The 17,778-nt window shown below is 45.2% G+C and overlaps 1 protein-coding gene across 4 annotated transcripts; it reads left to right on the top strand.

The window, feature by feature from the left end:
• Window positions 1-2,585: 2,585 nt before the first annotated feature.
• Window positions 2,586-17,060, top strand: cspg5b (chondroitin sulfate proteoglycan 5b). Of its 4 annotated transcripts, none has more exons than XM_035181985.2 (7): window positions 2,586-3,211; window positions 7,837-8,605; window positions 9,824-10,012; window positions 10,448-10,526; window positions 10,991-11,053; window positions 13,151-13,315; window positions 15,775-17,060. In XM_035181985.2, the coding sequence occupies exons 1-7, from the start codon at window positions 3,130-3,132 to the stop codon at window positions 16,417-16,419; spliced, it is 1,992 nt and encodes a 663-aa protein (XP_035037876.1). In that variant the 5' UTR covers window positions 2,586-3,129; the 3' UTR covers window positions 16,420-17,060. The 4 variants fall into 4 exon arrangements, with proteins under 4 accessions (XP_035037876.1, XP_035037874.1, XP_035037877.1 ...); XM_035181983.2 differs by having other exon boundaries at window positions 2,587-3,211; window positions 10,448-10,610; window positions 15,775-17,058; XM_035181986.2 differs by lacking the exon at window positions 10,991-11,053 and having other exon boundaries at window positions 2,589-3,211; window positions 15,775-17,056.
• Window positions 17,061-17,778: the final 718 nt, after the last annotated feature.

Below are 17,778 nucleotides of genomic sequence, written 5' to 3'. Positions count from 1 at the left end.
ATCAAGAGTCTGTCTCACCTGTCAATCATGATGTTTCACCACATATTTATAGCAAATATATTAAGATGTCCTCTGTGATCCATGTGCGAACACTGCTCCAGAGGAGGATATCCGAGGATATTAAGATAAAAACATGGTGTAAATGACGGCATTTCGAGTCGAACTTGAATGTCGGGGCTAACGGACACTTGGATGACACCACAGGAGCAGTATGGAGGCCTTTTCCTTTTTTTCCCTGTTGTTTTTTTCCGTTTGAACAATCGATCGCCAGTTTCTTCAATTGTATTGGATTTGACTGCAGCACTGTTTAGCCCTGAAACTGTGTTTTGTGGACCCAAACACTTCACCCACCCCTCCATCGGCATAATGGTGAATAGATGAGTGAATTAAAATTTTTAGGGGAACTATCCCTTTAAATATCTGTCCCCAAGACATCTTGTCCCTCATGTCAAAATAGTAAATAGCCATTGAATAATTAGATGCATATAATAATACTTTTATTTTAATGTTATAGTAATTGAAGATGGTAACTTCATCCTTCATCTCTGAGCACTAACTGAAGTTTGCATTTTACACATTAAGCTTTTTTCACAAGTATTTTAACAGCCACGAGTGATTTTTTGATCCCTTCTTTATCTTGTTTGAATATTTTAGACCTGGAAAAGTGAAACACAAGAAAAAGTTTAACCAGATATGTTAATGCTGAGAATCTCCGACCTCCTGGGGCTTGTTCTGTGGCCTCTTATGAGAGCAATGACCCATATGTTGGGAACCACTGCCATATTGAGCGCTTTATGGGCATATTTGTAGTTTAATAAGCTGCCTCTTCTTCTCCCTGGAGTGTTGCAACATTGTACACACATTCACACACAGTATGCACTTGAGGGCATTTGGACATCCTGTCCACCCCTCACTGTTCAACACGGGAACACAGGATGGAAAAAACGACGTGGCCGGAGTACATCGTGCACCAGCACACGCACAGAGCTTTGGCGTGGACTTAGGTGTGCTTTATTCCTCCATTCTGTTTCCCAGTAAGGTCCATCTGTTCATCCTGCACCAAGGAAATAATTCTATTTCCTCGCCAAATAATCTGAGAAGTAACGTCGTCTACTGCGACTAATTAAATCGTTACTGGAAGAGTGAGAGTTGAAAGACAGGATGTGCATGTTTGTGTGTATTTATCATGGCAGAAGTGTGTGTGTGTGTGTGTGTGTGTGTGTGTATGGGGGGTGGGGGGTGCAAAAGCAATTTCGTTCTGCTCTGTTTGGCAGTGCATCAGTGAACATTTTTATGTTTCTCTATCTCCACCACTCTCTAGCTCCCTCTCTTCAATGCTTAGCCATATCTATCCATCCTCTTCATCTCACACACACACACAGTCTCTCTCTTCCCCCCTTGCTGCTGTCCTTTTCTCTATCTATTCCTCTCACACTTTGCCAGCTCCTTCTTGCACAAAAATCCCACTCTTCTGTCACTGAGTGGGGGGGCTGTGAGGAATGAACTCGGTTTGAGTTTGTGTGTGTGTGTGTGTTTGAAGGATAATTGATGGGGAGCAGCAGGACGCTGCACACAACAGGAGCCGGGATCAATTCACTACCAGTTCGACGGGCGAAGCAGCAATCTATTTGCTTTAGGAACACAGTATTTGGTCTAAATCATTTCATAATGTATTTGACTTAATCCCGTTAAGGAGGAGAATGGTTAAGTCAGCCCTCCACGGGCCACTTTTGTTTGCTGTTAGTAATGGAAAAGAGAGACAAACAGGAAAGTAGATTAGTGTCACAGAGAAGTGTGTTTGCATATGGCACATGAACTTGGTGGCAGTTCTGCTAAACTATGTGTAAAGGTAGTGGTGCAAAGGCGACGTGAGAAGCGCTGGGGGGCTTGGAAGGATAAAGCGAGAAAATAGAAATGATGCTTTAGGAGAGAATGTATGAAATGGTAGGGGGCAACGTGTCTGCTTTCAGATGCATGGTGGGTGTGGATAATCCTCTTACTGTTATATTGTGATATAGGCTCCAGACAATGGCATCTGTTCATTGTACCCCACACACACACACACACACACACAAACACACAGACACAAAGGTTTGTGCGGTTGCCTTTGTTAGAACTTAGTTAGGACAGCCTTACCAAAACCTCATCATGATCAATTAGTGCCTAACCCCAACAATAACCTAACCACAATTTACCTCTTATACCACTAACCTTCACCAGGACCTCAGACATTAGGTCTTGCCTCATTAGGACCAGGCTTCGGTCCTCATGAGGGCCTGACAAGATCAGTGTATGCTGTAAAGGTCCTGAATAGGTAACACACACACTCACACACACACACACACTCACACCTCTGTGGCCAAAAGCAACATGCACCCAAACAACTCCCTGACATGTTAACACCACCCAGAGAGAGAGACAGAGAGAGACTTGGACATAATGTTCACACAAACACACACTCTCATTAGCAATGGTGTAAAATGGAGCATATTGACTTCTAGTGACAACAGAAGCTGCTTAAATCCTCCAGTCTACACAAGCTCCATCACACTGAGGCTGAACTCTGGTGTGTGTCTATGTGTGTGTGTGTGTGTCCCTCTCTCTCTCTTTCCCTTTGCGTGTGTGTTGGCACTTTGACACCCAAGCGCACAGTGCGCGCGCAGTGCCGTGCCATACCACGTCGCACCGTGCCGTGCTGTGCCGCTCATCGCCCATGAAGCCAAAGGGAAAAGGCTTAACGCCAGATCGCACGCAGGCAGCAGGCACCGACAGACCGGAGCCGGTTCATTAAAACCCGCTCTGCAGACCCGCTGTCGGCCGCGCGCATCACTACTACAACTCCTCCCGGTGCCGCCGACGGACCCGGAGCGACAAGCGCGCGCTGACGGTGTGGAGGAGGTGGGCACAATGGAACCGAACCCGAGCCGATAAGCGGTTAACTCATACACACACAGACGCTGCAGCTGAGCAGGGAGGACACACGTTCACCGGAGACATGGCGACAACCGGCAAGATCTGAACTTTGCAGGAGCCGCCGCGCAGGATTATCGAGCTGTCCACCGTCTGCAGAGCGACGAGCGGGAGCCAGAGTGCGCGTCAGTGGATCGGTCACCGGGAACAGGCTCCGTGATGCCGCGCGGGGACGGAGGTGTGGGGGCCTGGCAGGTGCTGATGACCATCTCCCTGGTCATCGCCCCCCTGTCTGCACACGGTGAGTCCGCTGCACTGTACCGGTGTCCCACCCTGTGCGTGTGCGCGCGTGTGTGAGAGAGAGTGTGCATTTGTTGCATGCAGGCGCGCACGTGCATGAATCAGATCACACCTGCATTGGCTTTAATGTGTAAAATGACAAATGACAGCAGCTGCCATTTAAAACATGGACATCAGTGGTTGATGTGAAATAAAATGATCTATTGGGAGCACTGGGATTATTTTAATCTGTAGACATGAACCTGCGGGGCTTTGATTTTGTGATCTTCTTATTCCGTTTAGATTAATACACTGATCTTTTTAAATGCATCGCAATTTAAATGCAGTCATTTGCCTTTTGACACCCATGATGTCATTGGGTTTTCTTGCAGAGAAAAAAGGTATTCTATGAACTACTAACCTGTGCACACAGATCCATGGGTGTGAGCTGAGATGTTCTCATGTTAAGGGGCTGCTATATTGATTATTAATGACACTTGAACCATTGATCCTGCCACTGCACGGTCTGATCCGATCTCATGCCCGGTCACAAGCCTGTAGCTGTTTACTGTAAAAAGTCTTGTTCTCAGTGTTAACAGCTGTGATGCTGCAGAGAAGAGAAGCACTGTGGGTCTGTGGGTGATCGGGGAGACATTTGTCAGGTCAGTGCTGCAGCAGTGGCGGTGCGTGGCCCAGACAAAGACGGGATTAGGGCCATGTACCGTGGGTCTGTCTGCAGGGGTGGTGGTGGTGGGGGGGTCTGAATTCCCCCAGACATCCAGGGGAAGCCCAAGACAACCGGGGCCCGCAACAAGCCCTCCATCCCCCGGCCTGATCACTTACTGTCCACCCCTGCAGACGGTGCTGCAGTGTGGGAACAATAACGTGTCCCTGCCTCTGTCTGTCTGTCTGTCCGTGTGTCTGTCTGTCTGAGATAAATAGAAATGAAATGAACGCCGCCGCTGCCCAGCAACAGGGTGGCTGGCTCGTGCACGCGCAGGGTCGCCGGGGTCCGCCCCCCCCCCCGCGTCTCTCGCCGCATCTCGCGCCCTCGATGTGTAACCGGGCGTTAACACTGTGACATATTGACCAGTAAACACTGTCTGTCATGTTCACACACCACGTGACATCTCTGTGATCAGCCTCATTATAGGGACGTTGTGATTCTTCATCTCGTCCCATGTTGGCAGTTTGTTAGGAACACATGCAGCCCTGCGGTGAAGCCAGCCTGCATGATGATGCCCTGCTGGGACAGATTGGGGTGTTTCTAACCTGTCCTGTACAAAACAAATTATATGAATAATAAAAATATAAGATTTAAGTTTATAGCACCTTTCAAAACTTAGTCGCTTCACAAGTGAAAAATGAATAATTGAAGGCAAACAATCGCACAGCGTTAGAGCACAAATACAATATACACACGAGAAAAGAGTAAAAAAAAGATGAGATAAAACATTGTATAATTATTATTTTAAAGCTGCTATACAAATAAAGTGTATTACTATTATTAAATTACATTCATTTATACAGGCAGGTGTTCCTATCAGGCTACTCTGTCCTCCCCATTTATATCAATGCAGGTATAGGCTGAATCACAGGAGCATCTCTCTGAATAAGGCAATACAGTCTCCTCCGAAATACTCATACAGCTGAATCAACGCTTCTCTAAAACAAAAACTGATCATTTTAGCCTCAATCTATGACCCTTATAAGACAAGTAAATAAAAAAGGAAGAGCACATTTGAGAAACTGTAAACTTTGAATTTAGTCATTTTGCTTAAAAGAATCAATCAATCGACATTATGGAAATTGCTGATTAATATTCTGTTGATTATGCATGCACACATGCAAACAGGTTATCAGTGAAGGCCATGTAAGACAGTGTGGATCAAATCCAGACTCCTGGGTGCTCCGCCATGTTACTGTGTGTGTTTGTCCACGGTCTGAATGAACACACACTGTGAGGTCCATCTGCCCTGTAGCCCTAGAAAGCTCATGATATGTCACAATGGATCAGATCATCAGCGTCTCCCTGACTTTCACATGCACGCACACAGAAGGGGGGGGAGATGAAACTATTTATGGTTTTAAAAGCTAAGATGCATAGAGGAGGGTTGCAGGTTGACCAAATAATGCAAATACCAAATAAGTGATCACCTGGACACATGCAGTGCAACATTCTCTCAAGGTTTTATTGCAAAAAAGAAATAATAAGTGCATCCACTTAATTTAACAGGGGCCAGACTGTGGATATGGTGCTTGTAGTTGTCAGAGTCTGCGAACAGGTTTATTTATATGAATATGGTAGTTGTGTCTCCGTCCAACAATAGGACACCTACCCATAATTCCCTCTGCCTGCTGCTGATAAGGCCACTGCTGCTGGGAATCTAGCCAGTCACAGTGACCTCAGGTAGAAACGTGTTACCATGGCGACACGCTCAGCATAATGCCAGAGGTGAGGAGCTCAGTGACAGCAACGGGCACAAATCGCGCCCCTTTCTCAGACGGAAGTCAAACAGCTAAGCGGGTGCTCCTACCTTCAATTTGCTCGTGTTGCTCTTGTAATCTTTTCATGCTCTCTTCTTGCTCTTGTAATCGCTATGAGGCTGCTGCCAGCTGCTGACAGGATGCGGCATCTAAGTCTCGACAGGGAACAAATTGGCAGATTGGACCTATAAATGAAATTTGATTCAGTTGTAATCAGTTGTAACGGGTGCGGCGTGTCTATCTCTTTACACAAACTGTGAAGCATTCCAGCTCGGTTTTTTCCCACAGATGGAGTTGGCATACAACACAAACTGACTCGCTGGCTGATTGATTGGAAAACAAGAGAGAGAGAGAGAGCTAACACTGGATTCTCTGTTTCCACTGCAACTCCCTCACCCCACTCCTCCTTTCAACATGGCACCTCTTTACATCTCACCATGGCAACAGCAGCATGTGTGTGTGTGTGTAAGTGTGTGTGTGTGTTTGTAAGAGAGGTGAATCTCATGGTTCCTCAGCCACCACTAGTCCTTGTGACTCCAGGCACGTTCAGATGGTTTTTGTATTAGCTCTGAATGAAGTGGCAGACACAGGAAGCAGCGATCTCATTGGACGGACGCAGCGATTCCAGGGTGGCAGTGGGACAGAAGCCGTCCGGCCAAGTATCTGGACGAGTTTGGCAGTTTGTGCCGATGTACCAGGCCAATGGAAAAGTACGAAGACGTGGAATTCTTTTTTTTTTTTTTAAATCAGTCAGCTGTGGAAACAGTACCTCAAGTGCAAGAAAAATATTCCCCACTGGGGTCTGCCTCTCTGTCTTGTTCCCTTTAGTTTCCCCTAGAAAAAGATGTAGATCTACATTTTTGGGGGACGCACAAATTTGCAAAGACTTAGGTGAGAAGATAAAACTCGCCTAATATAAAGCAGCCGCCAGGGAAAAAACTAAAAGATAAAATACAATAAAGTCTGGTTGATATAAACAACATTTGACTGCACAGCGTGGATTTGTAATGGCACAGAGGTCACCTGCTGCATGTTGAGAGGTTTTGAAGAATCCCTGTGTGGTTATATCTCTTTATCTCTTTGTTTCCTTGTCTGCTTCTTTGACTGCGTGTTTCCATCTTCCTCTGCAGATTGCCAAGTTGAGGCAAAGTGCCTGACCAGTCGGCCTCTAACCTATAGCTCTAAATCCTAATCTAATCCTCGCCCTGTCTCGGTCACCAGAGCACATTAGTCAATCACTGGTTGTGCCTAATCCTGCATCTCCACAGTCTGATTACACGTCAGTCCTCGGCTCTTGTTCTGATTTCTTTCTCAATTAATCACTTAGGACAATCTCTTAAGACACACTTAAATCAGTTTGTTTCGAATGTTGTGCTTTTTTTTAAATTGTTTTGTAAAAGGATAGTGTGACTTCACAGTATTCTCCTGGCCTGCTGCAGCCTGAAGGCGCTTTCTGCAGAATACTGTAGGGATCCTTTTAAATTATTCATCCCTCATCCTTGGGCCACAATCTTCATAAAACTAAACAGAGACGACACCATGGGATCGGCTCCGGTTCAGGAGAGAAGCTTTAAATGTGTTTGTACAAGCTTTCTTTTTATGACTTTGTCCTCTATATTTAGATGAAATCACCAAAAATACGTGAAAAACTCCCCAGCCGCTGCGTCACCGATGCAGTGTGTGACAATAAGATTATGTTAAAGGTGCACTGGATTGATTTTTACACATCAAAGACAGTTTACCTGTCACATTAAAGAGGACGCAGCCAGTGAAACAGCAGTGTGTTGTGTCTTCAGTGGAGGAGCTTTGTTTATGCTGAGCAAATAAACCATGTCGGTGACATCACTGTTGTCTCGACTTAGGCTTTGAGACTGGGATTTTTTAATGAAAATCCGTGATACATGCGAGTGGCTTTTGTTTTAATGTCATTTTCAAAGTTAAAAAAAGAGCTGTTTATGTAAATCCATTCATTCATTGAAATCTGTTCAATTGTTTTTGTGTAATGTTGCTCACAGACAAACAGACAGGGGGTAAAACATCACCTCCTTTGTAGAGAGAATCTCATCTTTGCTGTTTTTGTTTAAACTGTCACTTGTGAGTGGAAATCCCAAACTAAACCACTGGGCTATCTGGTAACCTTTCATTGTGTCGGATTGACAGGGAGGCATTCGCTGACCAGGCGCCATCATCACCACAACCAATCATCTCTCAACAAGGAGGCCTTGAACACCAGGATGATGCTGAGTGATGACTCGGCGGAGAGAGACCACCTGATCGGAGCAGGTCTCGGGGCCAAACTCCCTCTTAGCTCCACCAAACATCACCATTCTCGCAAACACGTCCACCTAGACTTCGTAGAGGAGGACCCACCTGTCGTGGAGGAGCTCACTGCCGGTGGTGCAGGTCCAGACCAGCCTGGAAACCCCCTGACCGATGACGTCATCACCGTGGCGTTCCACAGCCCGGCGCCGGATGTTGTGCCCTCTGACGCTTTGGATTTGGCAAAAGTCCCCAAACCCCAGAAGCAGAAAGGGGCGGACCCCACCGCATGGACGCTGTCTGACTTTTACGACTACCTTGCACCTGACGATGACCTCTCAGCGTTGGATACAACCCCGGAGCCCGAGCCCACGCCTTCACCCCCAGCCGACATGGAGGATGAGAATCCGCGCCTTTCTGGTTCTCCTGCTGTCCCTGACTATGTGAAGCCTAAAGTGGAGAGTGGGCCCTCCTCACCTGTTCCTCCAATGCCAGGGCCAGATAAGGACGATGAGGTCGGCGTGGGTGGTGCCATGGGGACTGACGGCTGCAGGCTGGGCTTTGTCCGCTCTGGACCAGGGGTGTGTGTGTCTCAGTGTGACACTGAAACCAATTTATGCTTCAATGGAGGGGTGTGCACCGTGGTGGCAGGAATGGGGGCTTTCTGCAGGTAAGAAAAACAAACAGGTAAACTGCACTGGCTGTTTTGGTTGTTTCTGGGTAAACTGTAAGGTTGTTTGCACCAGAAAGTGTTTAATAACAGAAAGGCTTTTCATTAGCATTTAAAAAGATTCAGTGACATTTAGAGGAGAAGTGGTGCACATGCATTCGCACATTATTTGAGTATTTGGGAGGATTGTTGGCAGCTCAAATTTCCCCCCATTTAATTTGTGTTGTTGGGATCGGTTTCAAAATGTTCTCTGTCCAACACAAAGAAAAGATTTAGGACATTTCAGACAAGCACACACACTATTACACCACACACACACACACACACACACACACACACACACACACACACACACACACACACACACACACACACACACACACACACACACACACACACACACACACACACACACACACACACACACACACGCACAAAGACAGAAGGCTGGTTTAATGTGTCATGAGGGTTTGTCAAGATCACAGCAGGGTCCCTGGAGGATAAGCTCAGTATTGGAGGCAGGGGGTAAAGAGTGTGTGTGTGTGTGTGTGTGTTAGCAGTCTGCTGAAAGATGATGTAGACACACAAAGTACGGACTCATAGAAAGTATGAGAAAGATGGCAATGCAGTGAGGTCAGGGAGGAGCCACACACACACACACACACATTAAATGGAGATGCACGCATGCTTCTCGTGCACATACAGTAAACCACACCTTGATAGCACCATCTGTCCCATCCTGAGCTGAGAGGTAAACTGTAGCTCAGCTTATCATACCTGCTGAGTAATGGCATACTCACACACACTCACACACACATACATATGCTGGATACGCAGTCTAACACCAGAATGGAATTACACAGAAAAAAAGGACGAATATGGATGAGGTACAGGCACACACACACACACACACACACACACACACACTAACACACACACCCTGATCCTCTGATCTCATTAAGGACTCGGCCGAATCCCTGCTTTGCTGGACAGACCTCAGTGCACCATGTCATCAGCTCCGAGTACCATTTTACACTCTTTACTCTGGATAACATGCTGTTGCTGTAAATATGATAAATAGGCCAGTTAAGCGGACACTCATGATAAACCTGTTGGCTTTTTTCATACAGCAGGTCAACAAAATAGGAAGAACACAAGATACTGTGTTAAAAATGAACTTTGTTTCTCATGTTTCTGTTTCTGCCCCCTTCTGTCCAGGTGTAACGTACAGGACTACATCTGGAACAAAGGCACGCGCTGTGATTGGGCGGTCACAGAGTTTCAGGTGATTTGCGCGGTGGTGGGCGTGTCCTCCTTTGTGCTCCTCCTCCTCTTCATGATCATCGTATTCTTTGCCAAGAGGCTGCACCGCCTCAAGAACGAGAACAGGCGCCTTCGCAAACGCAGGTGTGTGTGTATACTTCTACCTTTGTGAGGACATTTTGACCCGTCCTCCCTTTTTCAATGGACGGTTTGAGGGTTAAGACTTGGTTTTAGGGTTAGGGTTAGGCATTTAGTTGAGAGGTGACTTTACTATGTCAGTGTCTAATTCCTGTAAAACAATCTAATAAAGCATGTTGACATCAGTGAGAACAATCCCTCTAATCAGATCAAATTTGATTTTATATTCACCAGCCACAAAGTGATATTTAGAGTTTATCTGTTGCTCTTCTCTTGTATCCACTGAATTATTTACATTGTTGATATACGTTTATGGATAAAGTGTCTACCAGAGGCTTTAATACCAGCTGCACGCTGTGCATGAGCAATGTAGGTAATATCTGGACCTGGAAACATCGCAGTGCAATAAGAAAAGCTCTCTTTCTCTGTGCCCTCCTGCAGTAAGTACCGGCCGCAGAGCAGCGAGCCACAGACGGACGGCCTCTCGGTTTCCACGACGGCCGACGGCTCGCAGCCAAATGTAAGGAAACTGTGCGACACCCCTCCGCCCGCTCCCCAAGCTCACACTCACAACCTGGCGTACTATGACAACATTATCTGTCAGGTATGCCCCAGCTCTCCTCATGTTTACTCTCCTCTCTCTCTCCTTCCAACTCTTCTAATATTCTGTTGGATGTTTTCTCTCTTTTTCTATATCTGTTTGCCTATAATTTCATTTTCTCCATCTGTTGTCCCCTCTTCCTCTTTATGTTTGCTCCTGTGTGCAAGCTTCACTAGTGATTTGATCTATGTATCTGTCTGCGGTCATCCTCTGTCTGTGTATGCATGGCCTGAAAACACAAATAACTGAAGCTTGTTGTGGTATGCACACACCAAACCCCCATTTGATCCCTTGTTGAATCAGAAATTGGTTTTCACCTGCAGTTGTGTATGTACAGCATAAGTGTGTGTTTAATGCTTTTCACACTCACTAATGCCCTTTAGAGGCCACCACCAACCAGCTATACCTGGGAGTATACACCCAGAAACCCTTATAACCACATTCAGGTAAGAGCAGAGCAGAAATGTCCACATTGCCTGCAGCAGTTTCCCCTCCCCGGCTTCGCTTTCAGCTTGAGCAACATCTATAGATGCCAGATCTGCAAAAACCTCACTTCCTCCTCCTGCATCTGATCGTGCATCGGCTGTGCTCCGCGTACGCTGCAGTTGAAGTGATTAATCACCCCCTGCTTCCTGCAACCAGTAGTTCTGAGTTGTTATATAGTCTGCGCTGTGTGAATAAATTGTTTCCCAAATTTGGAGGCTCAATGAGGAGCCTTCATTTTGTTTGAACAGCCATTTTAGGGCCCCCGTGCCGCAGGCCTCACTCTATTCCACCCAGTCCTCCTCCATAGGTTGCACATGTAGAGCTGCTATAGTCAACTGCATTCTGTAGCAGCATGTGTGTGCGTGTCTGTGAATATAAATGTGTATGCATTGATGTATTCATTTCCATGTTTCTGAATGTGGGGGTTTGTGTGCGCAGGCAGATTAACGCGTGCCCCTGTTTGGCATTCATCAATCACACTCGCCTGCTGGGTTACTGACCCAATACAGTTTACTGACGCATGGTCAAACTCTTAAACTCAATAATCAATGGAAAGTAGTGTTGATAGAGGAAGATCATTATACGAGATTAACAACAAATTGCGTTAAAAGTTATTCAAAGCAATTTTTACATGCATGACCTTGAGTTTTTGGAACTTGCTGTCTCTGGTGTTAAAGTATGTTTGGTTAGTTGTGTCCAGCTGTGGCCAGTGTGGTGGATCGATGGTGGCCTACTTGCCGCCTGCTGTGCCCATGACCTTCAGATGTCTGTGACATGCCAGTCAGTCGATAGCTCTAACATTGACAAGCGGACACATGCAGATGTACACAGACACAACAGTTGTTGCAGTCACAGAAACACTGTTAACTGCTGCATTTAGTACATTTCACACAAAACACAGATCGAAAGATTTTGCAAAACCCCACACACATTCTCAGTCCATTACCCACACTCGACTGGACTAACTTGAGTGAACAAATTGTGACTTTTTTTTTTTTATGTTAATATAAACCACTGCTCTCAGAGCTCTGCTGGCATTTCAGCACGGTTGTTACAGATGAGTTTCTGTGACGTCCGGATGCTCTAAATGTCAGGTCTAGAGGCTAAAAAGCCCCTGCAGGCACACGGTCTGCAATGCAGTCTTTTAAATGTCAGAGAGCCGATTGACTATGACCGAGTCCGATTGCCCTCGATTCAACTCTTCTTGGGCGGCTGATTGGTATCTTTTTAAGAAGCCAGAGATATGATTAGTTGATTAGATAAAGGTCTCTGCATAAAGACTGAGTATCAGTTCACACAGTGACCCGTATGTGTTCAAGAGGATCACATCAAACAGGACTGACGCTCTCTGCGTGATAGGCATAGGATTCTGCTTTCCTGTTCTGCTTCTTTTCAGTTTCCACTTTAAAATGGGACTTTTATTAATTTTTCTGAATTCTTTGAAGATTCTATCGTCAATAATCCTGCAATGTGCTTATCACTTATAACTCTGCACTGGCCGTGTCTCAATTCAAGGGCTGTATCATTCGGAAGACGAGGCCTTATCCTGCCCATGAAGGAGGTGTTTTGGGAAAAGAAGGCCGCGAATGCCGAAATTAGACTTGTCTTGTCTTCAGAAGCTTTACGTGATCTGTGTCACGAGCTCATCACGTCCTTATTGATGTTGCCTAGCAACAGAGCTGAAGTTGAACACGACAAGAAAGTTTTAATGTTGTGTACTCATAGCTGTTAGGTTGAGTTGAAGTGTGATACTCAAGGTACTCAAGAATTGGATACCTCGTCACTTGCTGGCGACATTACCTTTGTCAACTAAGCGCTGTGAATCCTGGGATAGGTTTGGCCTGGAAGGATCCACCCACTGGAGCCTTTGTTTCTCAGGGAGGAAAAGATGCCGTTTGTTGGCTGTATTTGAAGGTTTAGTCTAGTCAGGTGCTAACACATCCACACTCAAATGAATCCATGCACTTTGTGGTTGCAGAACTCTTTATGTGTGCTATGTCCTCTGTGTGCTAGTGTGTATCACGGTGTGCATAATGAGTACGTAACTCTCCCCACAGGATGACCCCCAGAAGAAGGACGACCCAGGGAAGTCCCCGCAGCCCAAGGAAGAGGGCTCTATGAACATCCTCAACTCTCATTCCCCCAAGCATGAGAACAATCGCCCGACCTCCGTCGCTCACGACCACGACCACACTCCCAACAACACAGAGGAGAACGCCGAGGTAAACAGTCTCCAGAACAACCTGGTTTAAAGTAAACACCATCTGACAAAATGTGCTGCTGAAGAATCCGACAAAAATATTTAATGTGCACACAAACAACAAAAGATGATTTTAGGCTAACATTGTTTACACCTTGCAAAGTGTTTTTATACAGTTTTAATCAGGCCTCATGTCAAAAGTAAAGCACAACACGAATTAAAGGACACAACTTGAAAAGCACAATAGTCCTGTTTACAAGGCTGTCATGCCATCACTGACCACATAGTGGCGCCGCTGCCTCCTTTCTTTTCTCTACCTGCCTCTTACTGCTGGTCTAAAATCTCTGGCTTGGACCAACTACTGACTCTCCTCTCTGCTGATGCTCTGCCTTGGTCTTTGACCAATGAACTCTCGCTCCTTCATCCTCCTCCTCCTCTCCTGTTTCCTTAACCCCGCCCCCTCGCCTCAGCCCGCCCCCGCCTTACTGTCTCGCTCTGCCCGCATGCATTGGTGTTCTCAACGGAAAGTGTCTGAAAACGTAAAATATTTGCAAAAAAGAAGTATGTGGAAATCAAGTGAACTTGTATTTGCGAAAAATATTCATGTTTGCTAATAGGTGGATATGTCTAGACTACATGAGGTCAAAGTAATTGCTTGGAGTTGATATTTGAATCTATATACATATATTACACACACTGTGTCTTGGTTTTCAATGTGATTTCTAATACTTTAATGTACTTGAGGTTCTTTTGTACTTTTTTGGGTATACATGGAGGATTATAGTTCACAGTGGTTGGAATAAATCTTTTTAATTTTATCCAGCTTGTCCCTGTGTTTTGCTGTGAGCTCCACGTTCCCTCTATTCTCTCTCTTTCTCACTCTCTTCTCTCTGCATGTCTGCTCATGATGAAGCTAACTACTGCCCCACTGCTCCCATCCTAATAATAACCGAATGCATGGCTGACCCTGCTTTTGTGCCACAGCTCGCAGATTAACACCACACCACACACACACACACAATGGTTTTCTTTGTGCCCGTTCAGCACCACGGACAGCTCTCCAGGATGAATACAAACTACCACAAGAGGTTTTAAATCAAAACTTCAAGCAGCATTCTTACCCACATCGAATATTTTAGTGAGAGAAAAACATCACAGATCACTGAATTTTAATTTGTCATTTATAGAATCTAGATTTACTTCTTAACAAGGAATGGAAATTTAAGTTAAATTAGCTATTGTTTATTCAGTGCTTTGAGTTCCTCTGTCGATTCTCCTTTGTAGAAATCTACTGTTTTGTTGCACAAATTTCCCGAAACCACACTATTATGTTACATTGTTTAATTTTCGACATTATTTTATTTCTTCATGTCCAGTGCTGATCATTTGTACCATCATCTGTATTTTTACGCTCCTGCATCCATGGATGGATTACTACATGGGCTGGAATTTGTATTGGCTGTCAGCTAATACAAATTCTGATTTAAAATCCTATTGCAGCTTTACATTTAGGCAACAATGAGCTGATTCCAACAATAGTATAGGGAAGGATATGGTTCATTTTGACCACAGAGAACAGTCAAAGTAAAAATAGAATCAAATAATTTCAGCGGGAGAGATAATAAAATAAAAATAAGCACAAACAGACAAAGTGCAGTAATAGGTACAGCAGAGAAATTAACCAATCGATCAAAGATAGAGGAGAGCAACAGTCATTCATTTCATTCAAGTGGTTAAAGTTGGGGCACACAAGCATGTTTTTCCATCTGTGTGCAGTTACCAGCTCCCTGCTTCATAAAAGTTATCTTAAAACAACAAAATATATGTTTTTTACGATAGTTTCCCTGAGAGTTTTTCATGTCTAAAGTTGGTTGTAGGTTTAAGTTGTTGTAAAAAACATGTTTTATCATTAACAGTCATTTTATCAAATGAGAACTTATGAATCCACAGAGAATTATCAGACAACTCTGCAGCCCTCCTGAGCTCCACATAGCTTCATAGCAGCTTTGGTTTTCCAGCCTTTACATCACTCTCATAGCATTGTTTTTATGCCACAGCAGGAAACCATAAAAAACCATCGTACATTACCCAGCATCAAATGGCAGAATAGCAGTTAAAGAAATTAGCTGCATAAAAGTCACATATTTCCCTCAGGATTTGGTGGAGACCCAAAAACAAAGTTATTATTTGACAAAGGTTCATGAAGCAGCCAGAAACATGAATCCACATGAATGCTAAGGTTACTCATATCTGCCGGTTGTATAATTTGTAAACAGTTTGCTCCATTACTTAATAATGTTAGTGTTCACAGCTGGTTTCCTCTGCCCCCAAGTGGCATATAAATCAGTTTTCACCTTCCGTGTCTGTGCCCAGGGGCCCATTGTCTCATAATCCATCCATGCCTGTATAGCTTCATTTCATTATTTTGTGACTCTCCCTGCATTGTTGCATCTCTCTCTACCTGCCATATTTCCACATCAGGATGGAGTCACTATCGGCCTGGAAGTGCTCCTGCCCAAAGAGGCCAAGCTCCACTCAGAGACCAGCTCGCCCCTTCAGTACGACGTCTTCCTCTACAAGGTCGCCAACAATGGAGACACCGACTCCCCCAGCCACGCCCCTCCCTCTCACAGTGCCAACTCTTACTCCACCTTTCACCACATCCCCAAATCGCCCAAATCGCCCAAGAAGCCCAAGTCGCCCAAGGTGTCGAAGTCATCCAAATCACCCAAACACACCAAGGAGCATCCACCCATCAACCATGAGCCCTTGTCTGTGAGGCACTCCTCGCCTGGCCGTCACCTCTCCACCGCTCACTACCCGCCATGCTCTCGTCACTCTGCACCCGAGTGCTACTCTTCCCCCAGCTGCCACCCATCCTCCCACCACTCTCCCTCCCAGTACAAATGCATGCCCACATCTGCCTCCACCCCGCCCCAGATGCGCAGGCCCAGAGGTCGATCTCACGGTCCCGACTCGGAGCACTCGGGGACTGGGAGAGAGCACCACAGCGGACATATTCGTCCGTCTCCATCCTCGCCTCATCTTACCCAGCCTTCTCCATCACCATCAGGCAGGGTGAAGTACAGCCCGGTCAGCACCCGATCCCTGCCACCGCTCTCCTGACCAGGCCTCCACCCAGTGCGGCTTGGCGTCCATAAACTCAAACGCACAAAACGTCTCTCATGATCTAATCTCTTCACTGATCTGTCCATCATGACTCTTACCCTTTTATTAGTGATTTATAGGTGAATTATCCATCCATCCGTCATCCATCTTTGTACTCTGACTCCCTAAGTTTATACCCGGACGATGAGCACAGCACCTGCTCCATGGAGCCAGAAAACTAGAACTGGGATCACGCTGTATACACCACACTCACTCCAACTCAGACACAGATGCACCAAAACGCATCAAATAAATCACTGTGTAGTCTCTGCAGCCACACGTTCACACCTTTGTGTAAATAATTAAACGTCTCAAAGCTCAGGTTACCGCTCGCACAAACACAAAAAAAACCATCCACTACATCTCTCCTAGAACGGTGCCAACGACTGCTGAAGATAGTGTTTGTAAAGGTTTCATAGAAGTTTACAACAGTAGCCTTAGTGTTTTCAACTGTTTTTACGAATCTTTTGCTATTCAGTGTGTACGATTATCACGTGTTTTCAAAGGCTTTTTGGTATGTTTTTCATGTTTCTAATCCTCAATAAAAAAAAGATGAACGACAAAATGTGCAGCATTGTGCTCTACAGACGGAGAGAGAGGGAAAGAAGAGCAAAGCAAACAGAGAGACGCTGATGCAACAGGAATAGAAGATGAGGATTGTCGTTGTGTGTTAAAAAATACGAGGGACTATGTCTCCCTCTTATGGATACAGCAAGAACTGCAATGTGAAAGGCGTAATAAAGGCCCTTGTAATCCTGGCTCTTCATTTAGTTTCCAGTTTTAACATTATTTGTTGAATAATATGTTAAAGAAGCAAATACTCTATAAGTAAGACTATATTTCCGGATAATTCATCATCATGGATCATTTCTGTTTACATGTGTCAGTATCAACCACAATTATGTGTGTCTTCACATTTTTAGCCATATCTAGTTTAGAGACCATGAAACTGAAAAGGGGCTACTGTGGCTTAGAAGGTACAGCGGGTCGTCCAGTAAACAGAGGGTGGTTTGATCCCCGGCTCCTCCAGTCCGCATGCCACTGAATCCTAAATTGCCCCTGACGTCTGTTCCGGCAGTGAGTGTGATATAGAAATGAATGTGATGTAAACTGTAATGCACTTTGAGTGATCGATAAGACAAGAAAAGTGCCGTATAAATACAGTGCATTAGTGGCTACTCTATGGCTCCTAAGTGAGATTTAATGGATAAAGTTAAATGCTAAAACATCACATCAGTGACTCGAGTAGTGATGAGTCAAACAATCAGTGAACTGACTCTATTATATCAGTTAAACAGCAATATCTATGCACAGTCT

Source organism: Hippoglossus stenolepis, chromosome 17, assembly GCF_022539355.2.
Source record: "Hippoglossus stenolepis isolate QCI-W04-F060 chromosome 17, HSTE1.2, whole genome shotgun sequence".
Classification (NCBI taxonomy): Eukaryota; Metazoa; Chordata; class Actinopteri; order Pleuronectiformes; family Pleuronectidae; genus Hippoglossus; species Hippoglossus stenolepis.
This window is presented reverse-complemented; position numbering and strand designations above follow the sequence as displayed.